At 47.0% G+C, this 24,606-nt stretch overlaps 1 protein-coding gene across 1 annotated transcript; it reads right to left on the bottom strand.

Annotated features, from left to right (window-relative positions):
• Positions 1-539: 539 nt before the first annotated feature.
• On the bottom strand, positions 540-24,606 carry PLA1A (phospholipase A1 member A). Its single transcript, XM_030534048.1, has 11 exons — positions 24,440-24,606; positions 17,373-17,574; positions 15,651-15,828; positions 14,324-14,432; positions 12,806-12,907; positions 10,533-10,622; positions 9,358-9,525; positions 7,690-7,779; positions 5,694-5,802; positions 2,864-3,028; positions 540-1,052 (listed from the first exon to the last, which is right to left on the bottom strand). The coding sequence occupies exons 1-11, from the start codon at positions 24,531-24,533 to the stop codon at positions 968-970; spliced, it is 1,392 nt and encodes a 463-aa protein (XP_030389908.1). The 5' UTR covers positions 24,534-24,606; the 3' UTR covers positions 540-967.

The following is a 24,606-nucleotide window of genomic DNA, read 5'->3' as shown; positions in this document are numbered from 1 at the left end:
GCGCAGGGCCCCTCTCCCAAGGCTAGATGCAAAGCTCTTGCAGAAGAAGTTACAGAAAGATTGTCCAGCCCTCGGAGCAGAGCTCGTCACTGACTCCTCTGGCTGTATCTCTTGATCTCCAACTGCCAGGGCTATTGAGCATCTAAACGTAGATGGGTTCCTGAATTAGGGCTGAGCGTTATTTTTCAGAGTGGTTTTGGTGTGGTTTTTTTCTTACTAATAAATGGTCTGTTTTAATATTTGAACATTCCTGGCTCTGATAAATCTGAGTATCCAAGAACAGGACACATCAACTTTGCCAAAGAGACCCATCACAAAATGACAATCAGATAGCCAGAAAAGCAGCTGGAGTCTTGTCATGATAAGAGAAAACATATCAATGCTGATTACACGGCAGGACCACTCATATGAAATCAAGAGGGCCTCAGACTCTGTAGGCATCCATGGCCCGGGCTACTTATTTTTACGTCTGTGTGTGTGTGTTGCTAGGGGAATGACCCCTTCCCCTACAAAATCCAAAGCCACACAGCTGCATGTTCACTAATAGCAATAATATTTGCACGTCTGGGGCATTTAATGTGAAGAACTCAAAGCACTTTAGAAACATTAAGGAATTAACTAACGCTCACAATCCTCTTGAAAGATGATTATTACCAGCCCTTTTGACAATGGGAGAAGCCAAGATTAAGCGATTTGTCCAAGGTCTCACAATGGTGCATTTGTAGAGCTGGGAATAGAGCCCACGAATCCTAACTGCCAATCTGCCAGTCTGACCACTTGACCATAGTCTTTCCTTTCGGCAGTGCACTTCTCTTCCCAGAGCTGTTATTCATTCTATCCTCAAGGTGGGTGGATGAAAAATCCAACTGGTTCTGTCCTTTTTGGAGGAAGTATCGTCCAGAGGGAGGAAATAAATTTTGGAGCCCAGCGCTGTGCCTGTGCATGCTACATGCTCCAGGGCACTCTCCTATGCACAGGCCACTGCCAGGTCATGTTCAAAGGGCCTGCTCGCTGTCAGGGACACATACTGAGACAGGCAAAACATCTTCTCACTGTGAGAGAAGCACACTGGAGTTAGGCAAATCTTAAAACAACCAAGGGTGAGAACCTGCTGGTGTCAAAGGACTAGCCTCAGAGGGACTCTCTCTGATCTCCACCTTTTCACGGTTGCTGCTGCATTAGTTAGAGGAGTCTCAGATTTTGGGTTTCTCTGCTAGGACAATGTGTTGAGGAATATGGGCTTTCACAGGGTGCCAGATCAGTACACATAGAACTGGCATCACACGCTGATGCTTCAAATTTGGCTTTGCCATTGCACCCAAACAGTCTGAGGTGATGGGCCAGATTGTACCATTTAGGCACAGCCCCGACTAGGGGGCACTGTGGAAGGGGAAGCACAATGCTTCCCAGAATTCCAGCATGCAAGGGATCACAGCTGCTGCACCAGCCTTTAGGAAGATGCAGCATGTGTTCCCCTGTGTATCCGGCTGGTCCTTGCAAACTCATGTCGGGAACATAATGTCATGACTCTGCCATCCCCCTAGAACCTTTGTGGGTCTTTTGCTCTCCAGGGGGCACTGGAAAGGAACAGTCCTCAAAAGAACTCTGGAGAAACAGTAGCATCTTCTCTATGTGTGGGGGTCTGAGAGTGGGGAGGCTTCTTGTGTCCTCTTCTGCTTATGCACCTGTACAAAGGCCCTGCTCTGTCTAGCTTTCGGATGGGCTCTCTAGGCATAAAATGAGGAGTATGTCTCCTAATGACTATGAGGTGAAGTCTAGGGGTCTGCTTATGGTATATCAAGGGCTGTGTTGGAATTGCAAGCTCTCACTTTAAGTGTGAGGGAGGTTTCCTGGTCCTGCATGTAGGCTAGTGGGCTCTGTAGCAAAGCATGCAAACAGTCAGACTGGAAAGAGCGAGCTTAAAGAAAGGTGGGGTTACGTGTGCCTCTCTGCCTTAAGGAGCAGCCTGCTTTGTCTCTCTCTGTTTTTGGGATCATGTGTGTTATTGTTCTGAATTCTAAGCAATAAAGTAGTGTTATGTTGCAACCTTCCATTAAGAGTATTTATGTTTTTATGTAACTTCTCTTTGTGTATGCTGGGAACATAACACTGGTTGTTGGGAATGTTGCATTAAGGTGAAAACCTCATCCAGGTTAGACAGGTTTGCTTTTGGTTTGTCCTGCTTTGGAGATGCTAACTAGGGCTGGATGGTAACTACAGTTCAGCAAATAATGGATTTTTTGGTTCAGAGGCTGAATTTAAAATCCAGGAAAAATAATCCAGTCTGCTTAAAATAAAACACATTTTTAAATAAATAAATAAATAAATAAATAAATAAACAACTAAAAAAATATTATTTCAAACCAAAACTATTTGATGACCCAAATTTGGCAAATAACTTTGGAACCTGCCTAAATGCATTGTTTGGTGACAAAATACTTTGTAAAAAAAACAACAAACCCAAAACATTTGCTTTGCTCTAATGGTTCACAGTCTTTGGGACAGTCTGTGCTGCACAGACAAGAAGCAGTGGGGCTCATCCATTAAAATCAGGGGTGTCTCCCATGTAATTCATTTCCTGAATTGTCTCTGTGTGTGTGCATGCAAAGGAAGGTTGGGAGGTGGGTGAACACAGAGGCCTTTGTGGCACCTCAGTCCTTCCCCAATATCTCCTTCATTTCTGCTGTATGTGGTACCCAGCAACAGGCAGAGAAGAGAAAGGGGAGAAGCTCTAACTAACATGCTTAGCTTCTGCGTGACCCCAAGAGGAATTGTGCTGTCACACAGGGCGAGAAGCGGAAGCACTGAGCCAGCCAAAAAGGCACTGTGGCTGGAGTGAGCTCAAAGGATGTCTCCTGCTTACCGATTACTGACAGGCAGTGCGGTTGTACAGAAGTTGCCAACGATGATGGCCTTGTCCTTCTTCCAGATTTGCGACTTGGGGAGATACTTCAGCGTTACCGCATTTATCTGGCACAGTGGGACTGGGTGAGCCAGCACCCCTTTGCCCAGCTGCTGCTGCTTAGGTCTGCAAGGAAGAGGGAGGGAAGTGAATGAGGACAAGGGGCCATCTCTCAGTAGCATGTGAGCATGCAAAGGGGAATGGGGACACAGGTGTCTACTGAAACATTGGAGATGGTGGGGTTGTTAACAGGAACCAGCACAGAACTTGGTGAGATCTAAGGATCCTTCTTTGGCAATCTGACACTTCATGAGAGGTGGGAGGCTCTGTCCCAATAGACCCCTCTCCTCCTCCAGGGGGATCTCTCTGTGTTATATGCCCTTCCTCTTCAAAGGCTGGAGAATGTGTGGTGTGGCTGTGTATCTTTCTTCTAATACCACATGATTAAAGCAGCTCCCCCAGATCAGCAAATATTCACTCCTCTGTCCCTCTGTCTTGTAATCCTATCCTGACACTCCAACAAATACAGCACTAAATGTTGCACAGATGGCCAGGAACATTATGAAGTGGGCAAAGCGTGGGGTGGGGGATGTTGCCTTCTTTGAAATGTCAGGTGCTGACCACTGCCAGCAAGAGGGTAAAGGACTGTAAGGAGTATTGATAAGATCCACTAAGAAAAAGCCTGTTTTATAAAGAACAATGAGGCCTATTAATCCCTACTGTAATTGCATTGATTTTAGTGGAGTTATATGGGAAGGAATTTGGCTTACTGTGTCTGGTTTGCAGTTCTCAGAAAATAAAATAAGAGAAATGAATGGTAAGAAAAATGTAAAACAAAGCAAGGGAAATCCTTCTTTCTGCAGCATGTACTCAACATGTGGGATGCACCCCAACAAATGGGAAGAGAGTCACTGGATTTCAAAGAGGGTTGGTTAATTTTATTGCCAGTAATCCTGTGTGTGTGGAACTCTGGTTGACTTTAATGGTAGCGCTGTGTGTGGAGGCTCTTCGGGACTGAGCACATGATGGCCAAACATTTCAAAGCTGGATGGTTATAGTTAGGGTCCTAACTCCATATGTAGGCATCAAAAAAACCTAACCCCAACATGTTTTCAGAAGTGCTGAGCACCCACAAATCCTACTGAAGTCCCTGGGAGCCGCTGAGTGCTCAGCATGCTTGAAAGTCTGGTCACCTATTTAAGTGCCTAAATATGGACTTGGAAGCAAGCAGGTAACCAAGTTTGAAACTGTTGGCCTGATTATGTAGGAAGTGTAGGCCATAGCTGTGTGGGAAGCTTCTTCCGTACAACCTGAGATGTGAATTTAAGCTGATATAGTGGTAGAGCTCACCCCAGGCAGACACTCTTATTATGGTATGAGAGGGTCTTTTTTCAGGTGAGATTATGTTGTTTGGAGAAGGGGTTTAAGCAAAACCAAAAAAAAAGCCACTCATTCTGGATTAAAAGCGTGTGTGTGTGTGCGTGAAGGAGAGAAAGAGAGAGAGAGCAGTATAATACAGACAAGGCCTTAGATTGCATGTCTGTAACTAGAGCCCTGCAAATCTCTGAAAATCTTATATCCGCAGACCATGTTTGGGGATTGGATATGGATACAAATTTTGTATCTTCAGAGGGCTCTATCTGTAACTCAACCAATTTCCATATGTCCTGTCCTTCTTGAGCTCACATGCCACCTGGTGGACATCCTTACATTACCAGAATGGCTGTTTGCCTCAAATAGTCATGATTGAGCCACCAAGGTTTAGAGTAGAGCGGGGCCCAGATCCAAGCACCTACACACACACATTGTTGGGAAATGTAGACCTGGCCTTAAACTTTCCTGGGCTTCACTTGTCTGTAACTCAGAGGTTTGATTTGTATCTGTTCAAGCTCCAGAAGGTTGGCTGCTTATCTGAATTCATCTAAACTTCTTTGGTCTGCAATGTTAGGCTGGAAGTCAATGGAGATGTACGGTGCTTCTTGTTACTGGCCAGGCTGGAAATCCCATGGAAACAGCCCTTCCCTGAGTATCTCACCCTGCTGCTCTTGGTCCCAGGCATAGATGCAGCACACTTCAAAGATCTGGACCAGACTTTGTGCTGAGTGGAGTTGCTGCTCGGCTCAACAGAAAGGGACCACCTGGGAGCTAACTCCGGTGCTGCTCTGGCCTTGGCCCCCAGCACACATCCTGCTGGAGGTTAGGGGAAGGGACAAAGGAGCTGTAGAAGCCAGCAAGACTGGCTCTGTGCCTGATGGGCACTCTCCTTTGCTGGGGAAAGCCCAGCGGAGTTAGGACACAGGGCAGGGAGGGGTCAAAGAATCTGGCCCTTTACTTCAGATACAATTTTGGGGAAAATGGCAGGTTCCAGGTGGATCTTACTGTCCCAAACCTGCCTCTGTCCCCAGCCTCGGTGGATTCCCCTCTTCCAGGTTCATTGCTGAGTAACTGCAGTTACAATGGATCAGTTAACCACTGTTCTGCTGCACAGAAACGCTTATGTCTCCACAGCCATTTTCAGCTCACATCTCAGGGGCATCAGGACAGCTGCCTGATTAGTCAGGTATGTATGGCCAGACCCTGGAAGGGAGGTTAGTATTTGCTGGATGTCTCTCTCTTTGCCAGCAGTTAGGTTATCAACTACTCAGTTACATTGCTAGGACACCTTGTGAGGATTGCATGTGGTCACTTGTGCTACCACTATGCACGTACGTGGCTTAGGAGGACATCCTTGTGCCTGCAACAAGGAAGATGAGGGAGTAAAGACAGGTCAGAGGTGCACATTGTCACTCACATGGTGATCTTCATGCTGGCTGTAGAGTTGCTGCTGCGGAAGGTGATCTCAAGGTTGGTGACCAAGCTTCTCTTCTGCTGCAAGTGAAACTCCACCAGGCTGTGGTACACTGGGCAACAGACAGCACACGACAGAGTGAGGGCACAAGTCCCTGGCTGGACCATGCCTTCAGCACTAACCCTCGCCTCGTACCAATGAGAGGGCTGTCTGTCCTCACCCCCTGCATGTTCTGACCTCTCCAGCACCGTATGGAGCAGATTAAGCAGAGCTTTGACATAAAAAGGGAACAGGCTGCCTGCTCAGTTGGACATATACTTGTTTACTGTTGGGACTCCATTCCTCACTGTTATTTTCTGAGAGTGAGAGTCAGACAGAGAGTGGGGAAGGTGGCAGAGAGAAAATGAAGGTGTCGGTGGGAGACATGTCGCCTCTCTTATTAGTGTAAATCAGTAGGAACTCCACTGAGACTAGTGGAGTCACACAGGTGTAACACTGGTAGAAGTGAGAGAAGAATCAGGCCTCTTATCCTCTATAGTCTCCAGGAGTGTGGTATAAAATGAGGCTGAGGGCCAGACAGGGCCGGCTCCAGGCCACAGAGCGCCAAGCGCGTGCTTGGGGCGGCAGGCCTCGGGGTGCGCTCTGCTGGTTGCTGGGAGGGCAGCAGGTGGCTCCGGTGGAGCTGCCACAGGCGTTTCTGTGGACGGTCAGCTGGTCCCACGGCTCTGGTGGACCTCCCGCAGACACGCCTGCGGCAGCTCCACTGGAGCCGCAGGACCATCGGATCCTCCGCAGAAATGCCTGTGCCAGGTTCACCAGAGCCGCGGGACTAGCTGACTGTCCGCAGAAACGCCTGTGGGAGGTCCACGGGAGCCGCGGGACCAGCGAGCGGCAGAGCGCCCCCCGCAGCATGCCGCCGTGCTTGGGGAGGCGAAATTGCTAGAGCCGGCCCTGGGGCCAGATCTCAAATGCCTTCTAGGGCCAGATTCTACTCTCAGGTACACCGGTGGAAAATGGAGTATCTCTCCAGGAGTCAATGGGTATGGAGCTGGATGGAGAAGCTGGTCTATAACTCAGAAGAGGACAGTGGCTTGGGTTATCCCAGCATTTGTAACAGTGATGTTCTTCTGCTGCTGGTGAAAGCAGCCCCTCCTCCGCTCCCCCAGTGTATAGCTGCAGACGAAGGCCTAGGGATAGTGAGACTTGCTGAGGAGCGTGTGTGGGGGGCACGACAATGTCTGTTGTTCCTCACTGAGCACATGGCACAGCACAATACAGCATTTCTGCAGCAGGTATTGAGGGATTTACAGAAGCTACCATGAAGCCAGATACACTCTGAATCCATTTCTCAAAGCACCTACAGTTTCCACTGGGAGCAGAGGAAGGACCGACATGTTCCAGGCAACGACGGTGACTCTCTTCAGGAGCACTGACATAAATGCTTTAAGACAAAGCTTGATAAGTATATGGAGGGGATGTTATGATAGGATTGTTAATTTGGGCAATTGATCTTGGATTACCACCAGATAGGTCTGCTCAATGGTCTGCGGGGAGATGTTGGATGGAATGGGAACTGAGTTACTGCAGAGAATTCCTTCTTGGGTGCTGGCTGGTGACTCTTGCCCACATGCTCAGGGTTTAGCTGATCGCCATATTTGGGGTCGGGAAGGAATTTTCCTCCAGGGCGGATTGGCAGGGGCCCTGGAGGTTTTTCGCCTTCCCCTGCAGCGTGGGGCACGGGTCGCTTGCTGGTGGTTTCTCTGCAGCTTGAGGTCTTCAAACCAGTTTTGAGGATTTCAATAACTCTGTCCTCGGTTAGGGGTTGTTATAAAATTGGATGGGTGGGGTTCTGTGGCCTGCCTTGTGCAGGAGGTCAGACTAGATGATCAGATTGGTCCCTTCTGACCTATGAGTCTATGAGTCTATGAGTCTATAAATGGAAAGTCTCCATAGTTCATTCATGCCACCAGCCTGGCTTCCTTCTCTCTTTGCTACTTACTGCAGTATGGGGCTGAGGAGGCAGTCACCAAGTAAACTTTCACTTCCTCAGGGAGCTTTGCCACGCTGACTCCACCGCGCTCCAACAGCCCTAGGGAAAGAAATGAAGCCAAGGCGGAGGAGTAAAGGCCTGGAGGGAATGGGTGGCAGGAACACTTGATTCATTTCTCACCTATCCCACTATTTCGATGTGGATCAACATAGTCTTTACTTATCTCCAGCATCAGTGAGATCAGGAACAGGCCCACAGTGCCTGCATCCTAGCTGCTCTCCACTGCAGGGTTGCACCAGCATACCCAGTGTTACACCGCTGTGATCACCAGGGCAGCCAGCAGTAAGGAGAGTCACCTGGGCATCCAGGCATGCTCCATGATGACAATATTGTAGCCTCTAGGCCTGATTCCCCACTGCCCTGCAGCCTGTGCCATCCTTTGCATCTGTCAAGTGAGTGTAAAAAGGCTTCCCAGTCAGGGTGGTATGGTTTCACCCTCACTTTGTGCAGTGTGTACCTAGGGAAAACAGGCTGGCTGTGCTGGGGGGAGGGCTAGTGACTCCCATTGTGCATTCCCCCAGCACCAAAGAAGGTACCATACCTTTCGGGGCAAAATGCTTCCAGCCAGTGGCTTTCCAGCTGTGCACCTCCTCCCACCCCCAGCCCAGCTCAGCCTCAGGGGAGCATGAGAGAATCCTACCAGTACTGGAATGCAGCCACCTCTGGGGTGAAGAGAGCCACCGTTGACCAGCATCCTGATGTAGGAGCAATGGATGAATCTCAAAAGGATTGAAGTTCAGGTTCAGCTCAGTTTAGGGTAAACACTCTGGCTGCTTCTCTAAACTAGCCAAACTTTTTGACTTAAGTGCACATTGGTCAGGCAGGTAAGTGAACAACATCTCCTATTGAAACTTCAGGTGGGAATGTAAGGGCTTATTCACACAAACATTGATTACGTGGCAAGCTGGGGTGTAAATCTACCTGCACTAGCCTGCTGTGCACTGTGTCCATATGGACCCTGCTGATATACACTAATGGTTCATTTGTGCACTTTGATTTACTCCCAATTCATCAGAGCGCACTAAGGAGCAGTTAATGCACATCAGCAGGGTCCACACAGATACTTAGCATGCAGCAGGATAGTGCAGGGTAGATTTACACCCCAGCTTGCTGTGAACTAAATGTTAGTGTAGACAAGCCCTGAGCAGGAATTGAATTATTCACATTGGAATTTGGCCAGGAGACCAGGTTTAACACTAGAGTTGGTCCCAAACCACAGACTTTGGATCCAGATCTGAACTCAGATTTCTAACCTGCCCCAAATTCAGAGGAATTTGGATTCAGGATTTTGATTTAGTCTGTTCAGAGGGAGGTGTCAGCTACAAATCTAACCTTTGGCAGGGGAGTAGATCTGGGGACTTTGCTCAGGTTCATTTCCTGCCTTTATGGAATGTGCCATTGGGGGTTCAGTGGCCGCAGGTGTTCAGAACCTTGGTTTTACATCTCATCCCACAGATGCACTTGGAATGCTTTCCTAGGCAGGTCTGAAACTGAGTAGCTCCTGACCGTCCCCAGCTCAAAAAAATCCAAGCTAAATGCCTCACCCTGCAGCAAAGACCTTCAGGTTTCTACTCTCCTCTCCCTTTGGACAGTGGAGTTCCCAGGCTGGTATCATACCTATTCTGGGACAGGAGAGCAGGAAAGGATTGTAACAGTCCAAGCAGTGGCCAGCAAGGAAATTTTCATGACTTGAGCATGGAAATGCCATCATAGGACAGGAATTCTCCAGGGCACTGACATAGAGATGTACCGCCCTCATGTGATCACAGATCAGATAGTTATACCCTGCAAGAAAAAGCAAGACTACAGGTAGGGTGACCAGGAAGGGATTGACCTCTTGATCCAATGTGGATGCTCTATGCATTTCTAAGGAGTCCAGCGCAGTAATAGCTAGGGTGCAAGTTAAGAAGCACTTTATTCTGTCTGTGAAGGACACATCGGGTACAATTTTCAAAAGTGCCTAAGCAATTTAGGCATCCAAGTCCCACTGAAAGTCAAGTCACTTAGATGTTTTTGAAATTTTCATTCAAAATCCCCTCCACTCATCCTTTCCAGGGCAGCTGTGGACTAAGCAAAAGGCTGCAGTTCTGGAGTCATAGGTATTAGCTCCCAGTTCTGCCTCTAACTCGGCCTCTCTTTGCTTCAGTTTCCCAATCTAGAAAATGATGCTACGCATACTCGTCCTTCTTTATAAAGCGCTCTGAGGCCTACGGATGGAGAGCCCTATATACAGTAAATTCTAAGGCCTAATCTGCATTAGAAAAGGTTTGCCAGCAAAGCTGCACTGACAGGCTCTCTCGGTGTAGATGAAGCTTATACCAGAAGAAAAGGTTTTCTGCCATTCTAGCTTACACTGGTTCCCCAAGTGAAATAAGCGATACTAGCAAAGTGACTTTTTTTGCGGGTAGAACTGCATTTACACTAGGGCTTTTGCTGGTATACAAATATTATTTAAAAAAATCACCCCCTAGGTACAGGCAAAAGTTTCTAGTGGAAACCTGGCCTCAGTGTGCTTTGTGTTTCGGCTGCTGTGTTGTTGCATAATCACAGGTAGTGTTATCGGGGCATTCTTCTTCTCTGAATGCTGAGAGGCAACTTGGGCAAGATGGGCTGATCTTGTATGATACCGTCATGCTGTGGCTTGGCCTTTACACATTGACTGTCCTGCTGCATTGTCTGCCCTACCCCTACCCTGGCTCAGGTGGGAATTGTTAGTCAAGCAGCAGCTTCACAGGCTGACCGATTGAAATGAAGGGAACGTCCCTTGACAACTTGCCGTGAATCCTTCTCACCTAATGAGATGAACTGGGGGCATCCAGGCTGGTCTTTGCCTCCATTGATGAAGTAATCAATATGGCCTACAGGAATCCGGATACCAAAATCTGCAAAGAGCAAAAAACCCTCCTGAGCTATTATTCCTGCTCCTCCTTCTCTAGGGAAACATTCTAGAGGAAGCTGCTATTTTCCATGTTCCAAAGTCCTAAGAACATGATGTACCTAAGAGTATCTGAGCTGGCCCCAGGCCCACACACAATATGCTGCTTTCTTTACCAGTCTAAGGGAGGATTTCAGGTGGCTTGCCATCTGTTTGCACTGTACAGATTGCTCCATCCTTGTGTATTGAAGCATGGAGGAGAGTGTTCACCTGGGCCTTTGTTTTAATGGGACTTTAACACTGAAGGAAATTGTGTGGGAGAAATCTTAATTTGGGAAATGATTCTCTGGTCACCTTTTTGCTGTTTTTCCTTTACTTTATTTGCAGAGATCTGCAACTGAATTAGGAGTTGTTTCCCCCTCCCTTATGGGCTACCCTGCCTGATCCCCAGTGGTGTTAGTGTTCTGGCTTTGTGACTTTATGGTGTGTTTGCCAGGAAATGACTGTGAGGTCATCAGTCACCATTGTGACTTCACTTCAGGAGAAGATGATGGGCTGTGATGAAGGGCAAGACTTTTTCCATGTTCTTGCCCTGCGTAATTATCTGTGAGAGGCAGTGATATGTAGTGGTTAGAGCACAGGAGCGGGAGTCAGGAGGCCTAGATTCCATGTCTGGCCCTGCCACTGATGATCTCTGTATTTTTGGACACATCACTTAATGTCTCTGGGCATCAGTTTCCCCCTGCTGTAAAATGGAAATAATACTGACTTCCCTCCCAAGAGTTATGAAGCTTAATTCATAAGTCTCTATAGAGAGCTTTGTGGTCTTCAGAGGAAAGGTGCTACAGAAAGGCAAAGCATTATTATTCTATAACATCTTTCATCTAAATTGACTCCTAAGTGCTTTACAAAGGTTAATAAGTAATTGTACTATCTCTGGGTCTGATTCTGCTGTTGCTTACACCAGAATAAATGTGAACTAACTCCCCTGAAGTTAGTGGAAGGAGGAGGAGTGAGGCCTTACATATTCACAGGAATCACTGGAAATGTTCAACAGAGCCCATCAGCGCAGCATAACAGTTTAGGACAGGAAGTGAAGAAGAATATTGAATTGAAATCTCCAGGGTCATTTTGGGAGCAGTATGTAATGACCAGAGATGACATAAGGCGAGGACACTGGATCTTGCACCCCAACCTTTGCAAAAGCTGCCAAAGAATCTATAATGGAAATATATTGTCAGAGCCTCAGGTTGTTCAGGAATTGAAAGGAAACCTTCTCCCCTGCCCAATCTTGGAGAAGCTGGACTGATTAGTTTCAGCAGAAACAATGTTCTCCTGGCAAAACCAGGAGCTATGCTGAGCTGGTCCCAGCAGAAGCTCTCTCTGTGTGTTCCTCCACCTGAATTCCTGCCCATTCATTGATCTGCTGCTTTCAGGTGCTGGGGATGAAGAGAGACAAAGGGAGGAGCAGTATTTGAGAATTTTTTGACATTGTCTGTATCTACACTGGGGAAATTTACAATGTAATTCTCAGGGGTGCTATTGTTGATGGGGCTTCTAGTATAGACAAAGCTCTCATGGCCAGATTTATTTTTACTATCATTTGAGTTAAGCCTTCTGGAAAGAAAATCTAACCAAAACACATCAACATCCTAATGTGAGACTTGAGCCTATTATCTTCTGACCTAGAAGGAAGAGCCACAGAGGGCCAGATTAACCCAACTCTGGGTCCCAGGCAAACATACACTTTCTAGGCCCCTCTCTTCTAATAACAAACAGCGCTATAATCCGCTCACCTCAGCTGGTCTGGTCATGGTGTAGATCTGCCAGGACTGGCTGCTAGTCTTGCCACTGCTTGGGGCACTACTCACCATGACAGAGGGGCAGCCAGGCCAGACTTGAGGGGCACTGCAACCCAGCGCACCAGGTTGCAATGCCACTCACTCAACTGAGTGAAGTTCTTTCAGTTTGCACACAAATTTGCATTGGTAAAAAAAATCACCTCCCTCCTGCCCCTTCCCCCAAAATGTGGGCCCTAGGTGGGTGCCTGGTTTGCCTATATGTGAATCTGGCCTTGGAGCTAGCCACTGGGCCACACTGACAGCTATACACTAACCACGTTCCCGGGCATTAATGATGAACGCAGGGTGGGGAGAAGCAGTGGGCTGAAAAGAATAGAAACCAGATTACTGTCTGTATCGGTGTGAATGGCTTCCACAAAGAGAGCATCTCCAGGATCCAGGCGCTCCTCACGGCTGGCTTTTGTGTACTTGGGCCCCGCAGGATCCAGCCCTGTATCAAGATAGAACTAAAGTCTTAACAGCAGACACACTGCCACCCTCTTCCCCCTAAGAGAGCCAGTGCAGACTCTGGAACCAGCCTTGGGTTGGAAAAGTTTAGGTTAGCACCGAGAAATCCAGATGCTGATCCAAATGTCTTCAGGCCGCAAAAGGGAACAGGAAATTGGATATAATTTCTGGTACACTTGTGAAATACAGGGTGGGAAAGAGTGGGGAAAGGGAATTGCCAGAAGGTATTGATGCCTGTAATCTACCTGGCAGAGGTAAAAGGGGAAAGAAGGAAGACACATATTGAGCTACTGTTACAAGTTAAAGGTTCAGAAAGGGCAGAAGGCCCTGAATGTGAGGTTGGTGAGCATGTAATTACTGGGGAAGAAAATGATGCTACTTTTATACGCCTGGCGAGGATATAAATAATAATGTTACTGTTGAAGGTGAATCTCAAAATGCTTATGAGGAAATAGAGGAAGAGCAATGTGCCAATTTCCCCTTCTGCTAAATAACTTGGGCCATAACATATACACAGACCTAACATCAGACTAAACTAATCATAATAATGCACGTATTTTTCAAATGTAGAGGAAGAGGATTGTGGTGCAGGTAGCTAGACGGACTGTATGTAATGCACCTCTGAGTGTAAAGTGTGCCCTGTGACTGAGCTAGCTCAACATGGCAGCTCTACAGAGTGAGTCACACACACTGTGCTCTCTCTTGGGAGCTGTACTGCTGTTCCTGCTTGTTGTTGTTCTTCCTTAATCGGAAATAAAAGCTATTCACTTGAAAGCATGTCTTTTGTTCTTTTTGTATTGGAAACATAGGAGTGATCTTTGCGCTGAGGGGCCAGCAAGGACTATCTGATGCAAGCTTTTTTGTGGTTCCCCTAGAACCAGGTCCAATTAGACTTCCCAGCCAGGACATTTTTCCTCTAAGATGGTACAAGCTCTGAGCTGAAAAGGTCAGCTCTTTATAATTCATTCCTATTGCTCTCAGTCACACATAATTCTTTAGTATTGGTGTGAACATACAAAACTATTCTCAAGTATTAATGCTTTGATTCTCATTGGGTCTAGATTTTCCATCATTAATTGATGGTGCAGTGGCAACTGGTCTCCACTCACCCAGCAAGTGGTGTGAATTTTATAATTTGACTGTGTGTGAAAATGTTACGGGCTCTTCACAGTCTGAACAGTGAGACCTGCAGGTGAAATCCTGTGCTCATCAGAGGGTTGCTGGCCATTATTCCAAGAAAAAACATTCCTGAAGCGCTCTGTAGCTCAGAAGTACCCACGAGCCCAAGACTTCTCAGCTAAAGGACCATTATCAATTCCTTCCCATCAACCTTGACATGCTTTTTCTGTCCTCACAGTTCTGGGCCATTGGGAGAATCTTGGATCCAATGTTACAATACCTGTAATCCTTCCCAGCTGGCCTTCATGGAACTGCCCCACCAGACCTGCAACATGTGCTCCAAGGCTCACCCCAATGAGGTGGATAGATGTCCCTGACACTCCGAGTGCCTGAGGAGTTGGTAATAATAGTTAGTACTTTTCACCCCAGGGTCTCAAAGCACTTTTCAGAGGTGAGTCTATTATTTACCCCCATTTTACAGATAGGAAAACAGAGGCACAGGGAAAAGTGATCTACACAGTCACACAGCAGATCAGTAGCAAAGCCCGGTTTCCTGACCCCTGTACTGTGCACTGCTCATTGGTTGCACAGCTTCTCTCAGTGCATAGGGTGGGTAACCAGAGAGAAATGAAGAGTGGTGGATATTATCCTTTCTTAGTTCTTTCTGACATACTGATCACGGACACAAGATCACTCCAAGTCAGAGTGGTCATCTCCTCCAGCCCCCTTCAAGTTCCCTCCCTTTGGGCTATCTTCACTCTGGAGCACTTCCCTCAGAACCTCCTAGTTGGGTGACACTGCCCCATCACCTGGATGTCCCTTCAGCAGGAACAAGAAGGACAAGGGCTCTCTCATGGCTTCGTCACCTCTCCACCCCATGCTGATGTTGTTTTCTCTTGTTCCATTGGTTTTAGTTGCATAGGTTAGATTCTATTGACTTGAATGGGACTAAAGCACTTACTTCAGTGTTTTCTGAATAAAGGTCAATATGATGTGATATGATACCATGAACCCTAGTCAAATATAATGGGATGCAACAGATACAGGGCAACGCATTCTGAGGCAATACAGTATAATGGGACAGGACACAACACATTTATCCTACCACCACAGCTTTGATAGTGTTTGAGACTCACTTTTCACAGATGTAAACGATAACACAGGGGGAAAGCAATGGCATATCAAGGCCTGTGCCTACAATATATAAGGATACAATACTGTGTGGGTCCTGTGATATAGACAGGACAATGCAGTATGGTACAATACAATAAAGTAAAACACAATGCTAGGCACTCCAGTGTGTGACAATCTATACAATAGGGTAAATGAGAGGGGGCAAGAGGTGGAGAAAGTCAGTGTCCTTAGTACACAGACCCACGGATTGAAGGGTTGGAGCAGTAGATGACAGCTCAGTGCACAGCTGGGCTGTGATACTCAGGAGGAAGAGGATCTGGGTACCTGGGTATCTGCTTGGCCACTGCAGTGAGCTTATTATGGAATAAACGGCAGAGGTCAGAGTGGAAGCTTCTGTCTGGGTTGATTTGCATTTGCACCTGTTTCTGTCCCTTGGCCATGCTCCTCCCACCCAGACATTCATTTCCACCTACCAGCAACTTGCTGATGAAACGAGAGATCTCTATGCTCAGCTCCATGACATTTTCCACAGCACCAGGGTAGGTTCTTGTAGCTCCATAAACCCAGTCAACTGCGACCACATTCAGCTTGGCAGCTCGGAATAATGCACCCATGAGTCCATTGATCCAAGAGGGCTTTGTGCCCAGTGCTCTGGTGAGCCATCAGAAATAAATATGTCAGATGCCTTCCAAAATGGGGCATGCACATATGCAGACTTCCCCTCTGGGGTGGTGTCTCAAAATCTCCCTGCTGGGACTGCCATAAGGTAGGTGAAAGTTTTGTCTACTCTCAGATAGCCCCAAACAGTCTTCCTTCACTGCAGTTCACAGGCTGTTTTCACCTATAGCCATCCTGCCCGTTATGAGTCAGAAAGAAACCAAACATTTACATGATGCAAACTAACACCTGCAGTGACAACAGCTTGAGTGAAATTGCCAGAGGCATCAATCTTGCTGTAGTGCTTAAGCTGATCACCAGCTGAGGTCAAGAAGAAATTTCCTTCCATAGAGAGAGTATAGTCTAGTGAACAGAGTAGAAGTCTAGGCACCAGGAGCTTCTAGTCCTAGCTCTGCTACCAGAGATCTTGAGCAAATCGCATAGGTCCAGATTTTTAAAGGCATTTAGCGCTGGAACACCAAATTGATTTAGAAGCCTAAATCCCATTCTTAAAAGGGATTTAGGCACTCAAGAGCCAAAATCCTGTCAATTGTCCGTGGTATTTGATTTTGGCTTCCAAGTGCCTAAATCCCTTTTAAAATGAGGTTTAGCCTCCTAAATCAGTTGGGCATTACAATATTGAGTGCAGTGATGCCTAAATACCTTGAAAAATTTGGGCTTTAACCTCTCTGTGTCACAATTCCTCTTCCATAAAATGATATGTATTTACCTCTGCACGTATTTTATTTATTGATTTCATTTTATTATGTCTCACTCACCCCAGAAATTAAACTAACATGATTTAAAATCAGCTATGGGCTGGCTGATGCTCCCACAAATAAAAGAAACCCACCAAATGGCCACAGCTGTAAAAAACCCCAGCTCAAACTCTCTGTCTCCAGGATGAGAAGAAGAAAGGTAGGTTTGGCAGGCTTCCTAGCAGGTTAAGAAATCCAGGCACTGAATGGCCGGGGGGACAGAGGGAGAAAACTCCAAAGCAAAGACTCTTCATGAAGAAAAACAGTAAAAAATCAGGGGAGAAGACTGAATTTTGGGAGGGGGTGGGGGGATAGCCCTGATTTTTTAAACCTGTGGAAATTTGAAATTTTAAAATTTAATTGAAATGTTGAAATTTGAAGTATTTTGACCAGCTCTGCCGCTCATCTCAAGATGAGGGTGAATTAATGTCATAAAAAGTAAAATTATCATTTTCTTCTTTTTTTTGGTTGGAATTAGAAATGTTGACTAGATTTTTCACTGACATTTTGAAATTTAGGTCTTTTGACATGGAATATCTTCCCCTCCAGTTTAAGCACCTTGCCTGATTGTGGATTATAAACTCTTTGGGGAAAAGAATATCATTTCATTCTAGGTTTGTGCCGTGCCTACCACCTGGGGATTCTGGTCCATGACCAAGGCTCCTAGGTTCTATGGTAATACAAATAATAAATAATAGTAGCTGAGATATGACATGAGGAGAGAGAAGGAGATCTCTGAGGTAGCTGAGACTGAAAGTGTCCAGCTCGGTTTATGCTTGCCTGAAGCCATGGATTATTATCTTGGTGTCCAGGCTGGTATTGAAGTTGGAGTTCTTGATGTCATTGCCAAGTGATATCAGCTGCCCACAGCTGGGGTTTGAGGAGGTGAACAGAAGAAACTGGACCTTAAGTTTCGTGCCCTGTAAGAAGCTTGCAGTCTGAAAGTCAGAGCAGGGCTGCCCTGGGACATAGGCCTCTTGCCCTGCAGTGAGAAAGAAACAAAAACATGCATGCCTAGTCTGTGTATGCACACTGGGAAAGAGCAAATGGAGGGGAAGGGGATGATGGGCTTGTAGTTAGGGCACTGCACTGAGACATGGGATACAATTCTCCACTCTACCACAGCCTTCCAGTGTGATCTTCAGCAGGTCACTTAATTTTTCTGTGCCTCCTTTTCCCACGTAAAATGAGGATAGTACTCTTGTGGCACTGAGGCCTATTGATGGTTCACTGCTGTGTGTCAGCAACTCATCAGACCTGACCTACTCATGGCACCTAACATACTGTTGTCATAATCTATCGTATACAAACTGATAACTTGCTGGTCCCAAAAATCATCATGTGGTATATGCACAGGGATGTACAGAGAATTATAAATATGTGCTGGAATTATGTTCTTAAAATGTGCAAGCAATATGTAGTTCAATCTGCCCTAGACAAAAGAGTGTGTATTTGCTTTTCTGACCAGCCAGGCAGAGACAATGAAGGTCAAGGCCGGCTCCAGGCACCAGCTGAGCAAGCATGTGCTTGGGGCGGCCAAGGGGAAGGGGCGGCACATCGGGCTCTTCAGCGGCAATTCGGTGGCAGGTCCCTTGGTCCCTCTCAGAAGGAAGGACCTGCCGCCAAATTGCTGCTGAAGAAGAAAGCGGCGCACTGGAGCTGCCTCTGATCGTGGCTTTTTTTTTTTTTTTGCTTTTTTTTCTCCGCTTGGGGCAGCAAAAACCCTGGAGCTGGTCCTGATGAGGGTACATCTACATAAAAGGTAAACAGAGCTGACAAGTGGGGGAGAAAACAACCTGGTGTCTACACCTCAGCAGGAAAGAGAAACTTCGTCTGGACTTCCTTTTCAAGAATGTATTTCAAAGGTTTACTGGACTATGACAAGAAGGGGACAGAACCACTAATTTAAGTTATCCTTCACCTAAGGAGACAAAGAAACCACGCACTTTGAAATCTGAGAAGGACCCTGGCTAAAAAAACTGGTAAGTTAGACTGGAAGAAAGATGGGTGAGAAAAACTTCTTTGAACAAAGGACTCTAGTTTGTTAAGTTAGATTGAAGTCTTAGAAGTGTATTCTTATTTTTGTTTGTTTGTAACCATTTCTAGCTTTATTCCTTATACTTGGTATCACTTAACCCAATACCCTTTTATTAATAAACGTACCCCTCCTTTTTTTTTAACTATAAACCATCTTCGTGCTTTAGTTGAAGTGGAGGGTTTGTCAACACCAGTTAAATTAATAAGCTTCTGTATACTGTCTCTTTCAAGGAGCAGTGAACTATATAAAGTTCCGTGAGTGCTACAGCCATTGGGGCTGAGAACTCCAGACAGATGTCTCTGGGGAACTCGGGAATTGGGGTTCACTGATTGTTACCTGCTAGGCAAGGTTTGGACTGGCAGGGTAATAAAGAATTTGCTGCAAGGCAGATAAGTTGGTGTGGCAGGGAACTGACACACGCAGCTCAGCTGCAGTAAAGCTCTTATATGCTGAGGCTGGGAGGAGTAACAGTGATTCTTAGGCTTGGAAACCCCAGCAGATAGATCAGCTAGAGTCGTAACTATTCAGATTGTGACGTTTTGGGGGCAGGGACAGTCTTTTGCTCCATGTTTGTACAACATGTGACCCAATGAAGTTCTGACTGGCTTCAGAAAGGCCCAGACTGTTGACATACCTCTGTGAAGCACATGCCCACTCTGGTCTGTGTAATTCTTGCATGTGTTTTTCCACTTCCACTCTCCAGCATTCCTGGCTACTCTCTCTTAGTCACTGTAGATCTAGAGATGGCTAGAGGATCTCCAGATCCTATCAGCAACTCAGTGAGCACCAGCCAGAGAGGATCACTCAAGAGCAAACTAAGGTCCCTCTTTAGTCCCTTAAGGCAGAGCTCCCAGTCCCCACCTGCAAGACAACACATCTGCCACAGTGCCCCAAATGGTTGTTTATTCTGTGTGCTGCATTCATCATTCTGAAAGTAGTATAAACTCCCTGTCAACATAGGCTGTTGGTCTAACTAGAGTGGTATAATTATGCTGGTGTAGTTAGGCTGGTAAATTTCACCATGTAAACAAGCCCTTAGTGTTTTGTTTAGTCCGTTGCCATAGTAAGCAATCTGCCAGGTATATAGTGAAGTTAAATGTATTGTCATTTGTAAAGTGCTTTAAAATCTTTGCATGGAGAACACTACAGAAATGCTATATTTTTATATACTCAGTGACACTTTTACATGCATGCATATATTGTGCAGAAATGACATAGGTAACAATTTGAAAATGTGCCTTTTAGATCATATTCATCCTTGATGCAACTGTGATGCTCTGTACCTCAGGGGAACACCCTGCACCCCCATGTTCATCCTTATAATATGATTGTGCGGTATCCAATGCAAAGTTTGTTATGTCGGGTGTCTGCAGAAGGCTCATGATGCACTGAGCATTGTGGTTGTAGTAATGTTATAGGTTGTAATTTCATGTATACAGTTATGAGGCTGAGAATGTCCTCATGGCTTAAAACAAGCCCAGGCAAAACTCTCCAGTGGGGCAGTTCACACCTCATCAGGCCATGTATGGGACAAACCCAGCCCAGCCTCACAGAAACTATGTACACTGGCCTAGGCAGCAACAGAGGATCTGTTGGACTCTCACATGAGTCACCCTCCACTTCCTTTGGTCAGTTTGGGACTATGATGAGGTAATGCTCACCTGACTCTGAAGGGGGTGGGGTCAAGGCCAAGAGGGAAGAAAGAACATGATAAAAGGGAGAGATGTTTGCCATGCTCTCTCTCTTCCACCTCCGTCTACAGACACCCGCCAAACGACTAAAGCGCTGATCAAAGGGGAGAGCCTGGTTGAAGGGCAACCAGCCTGTGGTGAGAAGCATCTAAGTTTGTAAGGGCATTGAAAATGTTAAGATCAGTTTAGAATGTGTTTTGCATTTCATTTGACCAAATCTGACTTGTTGTGCTTTGACTTATAATCACTTACAATCTATCTTTCATAGTTAATAAATCTGTTCATTTATTCTGCCTGAAGCAGTGCATTTGGTTTGAAGTGTGTTAGAGACTCCCCTTGGGATAACAAGCCTGGTACATAGCAATTTATTTGTTAAACTGATGAACTCATATAAGTTTGCAGCGTCCAGCGGGCATAATTGGACACTGCAAGACAGAGGTTTCTAGGGTTGTGTGTGGGGCCAGAGATATTGGCTGGTGTCATTAGGTTGCACAATCCAAGCAGCGGCTGGCCATAAGTGCTCACTCATGTAGCTAGGAGTGGCTTACATGCCAAAGGCTGTGCGTGAGCAGCCCGGGAGTGGGGGTTCTCTTAGCAGAGCAGGGTAAGGCTGGCTCCCAGAGTTGAGGATTGGTGTGACTTAGAAGATCAACAGTCCAGATAACACCAGAGGAAAGTCACAGCAACCCCGCTGAAAAGCTTGACTCTTCTCCATGCTCATTCTCTCTCCACTGCACCCTAAACTTTTGTTCCTTCTCTAAACAACCTTGAAGCCATGTTTAAAACAGAAACAAGAAATCCTTACAAATCATTATCATATCATCAGAATCATAGAATATTAGGGTTGGAAGAGACCTCAGGATGTCATCTAGTCCAATATCCTGCTCAAAGCAGGGCCAGCATCGACTAAATCATCCCAGCGAGTGCTTTGTCAAGCCGGGCCTTAAAAATCTTCCTAGGTAACCCATTCCAGTGCCTCACCACCTTCCTAGTGAAAAAGTTTTTCCCTAATATTTAACCTAAACCTCCCCCACTGCAACTTGAGACCATTACTCCTTGTTCTGTCATCTGCCACTACTGAGAACAGCTGAGCTCCATTCTCTTTGGAAGCCCCCTTCAGGTAGTTGAAGGCTGCTATCAAATCCCACCTCACTCTTCTCTTCTGCAGACTAAATAACTCCAGTTCCCTCAGCCTCTCCTCATCAGTCACGTACCCCAGTCCCCTAATCATTTTCACTGCCCTCTGCTGGACTCTCTCCAGTTTGTCCCCATCCCTTCTGTAATGTGAGGATAAATACTGGAACCAATACTCCAGGTGTGGCCTCACCAGTGCCGAATAGAGGGGAATAATCACTTCCCTCGATCGGCTGACAATGCACCTACTAATACAGCTCAATATGCCGTTGGCCCTTGAAGCAGTGTGACGACTTACTGGCACAGCGCCTCCCACTGGTCACACTGGGAATTAGCTCTTCAGCCTTTGGAGCGCCCTCTGCTGGCCAACATTCCATTTGCCGCTGGCCCCTGTGTCCCTCCCAGACTCTGGTGCCCCTTTACCCAGGGGTTATGCCCACTGCAGCAACCCACAATCTGGGTCTCCCCAGTCAGGGGAAACCTCAACCCCCTATCTCCACCTTGCCTCAGTCTTTGGCTACTGCCAGGCACCATATAGCCCCCATTCACTGGGACAGACTGCAGTGTACAAGCCATTCATCATAGGCAAAGGGGTTTGGACCTGCTGCCTCTGCCTACCCTTGGCTGCCCCTCTGCAGCCCCAGTACCTTTCCAGCCTTTATCAAGGCCTGCAGCCTGGGGGATTTCAAGGCTGGAGCTCCCCAGCTCCTCTAGCCTTTCCCCAGCCCTGCTCCACTCAGGTACCCTGCTCGGCTCCCAGCAGCCAGACTCTCCTCTCTCAGCAAGATAGAGAGAGACTCTGTCTTAGCTCCAGCCTACCAGCTGTGGGCTGATTGGGGTGTGGCCTCAGCTGAGGCTGTTCCCCCAATCAGCCTAGGTACCCTACCATAGCCGTCTCCCAGGGCTGTTGTCAGCCCGTCAGGGCAGGAGTAGTTTTACTGCCCTGCTACAGCCTTCTTGACAACAAGGGCACACTGCTGACTCATATCCAGCTTCTTATCCACTGTAAGCCCCAGGTCCTTTTCTGCAGAACTGCTGCCTAGCCAGTCGGTTCCCAGCCTGTAGCAGTGCATAGTATTCTTCCTTCCTAAGTACATGACTCTATGCTTGTCCTTGTTGAACCTCATCAGATTTCTTTTGGCCCAAACCTCCAATTTGTCTAGGTCACTCTGAACCCTATCCCTATCCTCCAGTGTATCTACCTCTCCCCCCAGTTTAGTATTATCTGCGAACTTGCTGAGGGTGCAATCCATCCCATCATCCAGATCATTAATAAAGATGTTGAACAAAACCACCAGTCCCAGGACCGACTCCTGAGGCACTCCACATGATACCGGCTGCTAACTAGACATTGAGCCATTGATCACTACTCATTGAACCCTACGATCTAGCCAGCTTTCTATCCACCTTATAGTCCATTCATTCAATCCATATCTCTTTAATTTGCTGGCAAGAATACTGTGGGAGACCATATCAAAAGCTTTGCTAAAGTCAAGATATATCACATTCACCGCTTTCCCCATATCCACAGAGCCAGTTATCTCATCATAGAAGGCAATCAGGTTGGTCAGGCATGACTTGCCCTTGGTGCAGAGGTGAAAGTAAGCCGGTATGGTCCAGTACGGAGTACCAGCAAGAGCCAGTACGCCGTGCCGGTCTGAACCGGCTTCCGCGGTGGTGATTTAAAGGACACAGGGCTCCAGCCACTGCGGGGAGCCCCGGGCCCTTTAAAGTGCCACCAGAGCTCTGGCAGCCAGGCTCAAGTGGGGATTTAAAGGGCCCGGTGCTCCTGCCACTGTGGGGATCCACGGGCCCTTTAAATCCCCGCCGGAGCTCTGGCAGCCGGGCTCTGGTGGGGATTTAAAGGGCCCGGAGCTCTGCAGTGGCTGGAGCCCCAGGCCCTGTAATTCACATCTGAGTCCTGGGGCTCCCAGCCACCTCTGCAGCTGGTAGCTCTGGGGTGATTTAAAGGCCCTGGGGCTCCCAGCCACAGCTAAAGCCCCAGGGCCTTTAAATCTTGAAAGGCCATGCCTCTTTCAGTTGAGGCCGCTCCCCCGCTCAGGACGCTGGCGTATCGGTAAGTCCTTTAAGTTACTTTCACCCCTGCCTTGGTGAATCCATGTTGACTGTTTCTGATCACCTTCCTCTCCTCCAAGTGCTTCAAAATGCTATCCCAACTGAGGACACTACAAAAACATCCTGGAGGGACCATTGTTGAATGTTGCAAGGAGCTGAGAGTCAAGAGACTCAGGGCCCAAGTCTCACACTGCAGGATATGAGAATCTCCCACTGAAATCTATTGGGACTTACCCATGCCTGTGTGGACGGGGAAAGGAGAACTGGGCTCAGGGGTTGCATTTCTGACTGCAAGTGATCAATGGTATGATTGAGCAAGGCTGATTAGAAAGGATAGTCCTGTGCCTTCCATGAACAGCAATTGGCAGCAAACGAAGGAAGGAGCAGCGAGTTACACTGTAGGAAGTGCAGCTTCCATGGGATTTTAGCATAAGAGAACAGTTTTTCAGTGATTTTTTTTAAACCAGCCATAGGGTCCCATATCTTCTTTCAGATCAGACACGTTCCATTTTCAAGACAGAAGTCGGTTTTCTAATTTACTAAGTCTGCCAAACTGAACATTCCATCTAGCACTGTCTACCTCATACTTAGCTACTGCTAATAAAGATTTTGCAGTGTAAACTTAGTTGATCATTGGGTTGCTGTAATTACTTTTGTAAAGCCAAGTTGGTGGACCTGCCTCACAGACACGTGGTGGAACCAATATGTGGGGGTAAGAAGGTCATTTCTACAGTCACTTTTCTTACCAAAACTCACTTGGCTCTAGCAGGGACCTGATATACACATTGGATTGTGTAGTGTAGGGACCATCAGTTGAATTCACTGCCAGAATCTACATCTGTCAAATCTTCAAATTCCTTGCCCGCGGCCTCTGGTGCCACATGAGCCTCCACTAGTACCCTCCTTACCTGCACATGCTGAGCTGAGCAGCAGGACAGCAGCAAGAACAAAGAGAGGCTTCTTCCTGGGATCCACAGCCTTCTTCCTGGTCAGTCTTCCCATGCTGTAATCCACAAGGCCTTCACCAGAGGCGAGGGAAAAGCAAGCCCTCTGCAACAGGAGCCTTCTGAGCAGG

Source organism: Gopherus evgoodei, chromosome 1 (genome assembly GCF_007399415.2).
Source record: "Gopherus evgoodei ecotype Sinaloan lineage chromosome 1, rGopEvg1_v1.p, whole genome shotgun sequence".
Lineage (NCBI taxonomy): Eukaryota > Metazoa > Chordata > Testudines > Testudinidae > Gopherus > Gopherus evgoodei.
This window is presented reverse-complemented; position numbering and strand designations above follow the sequence as displayed.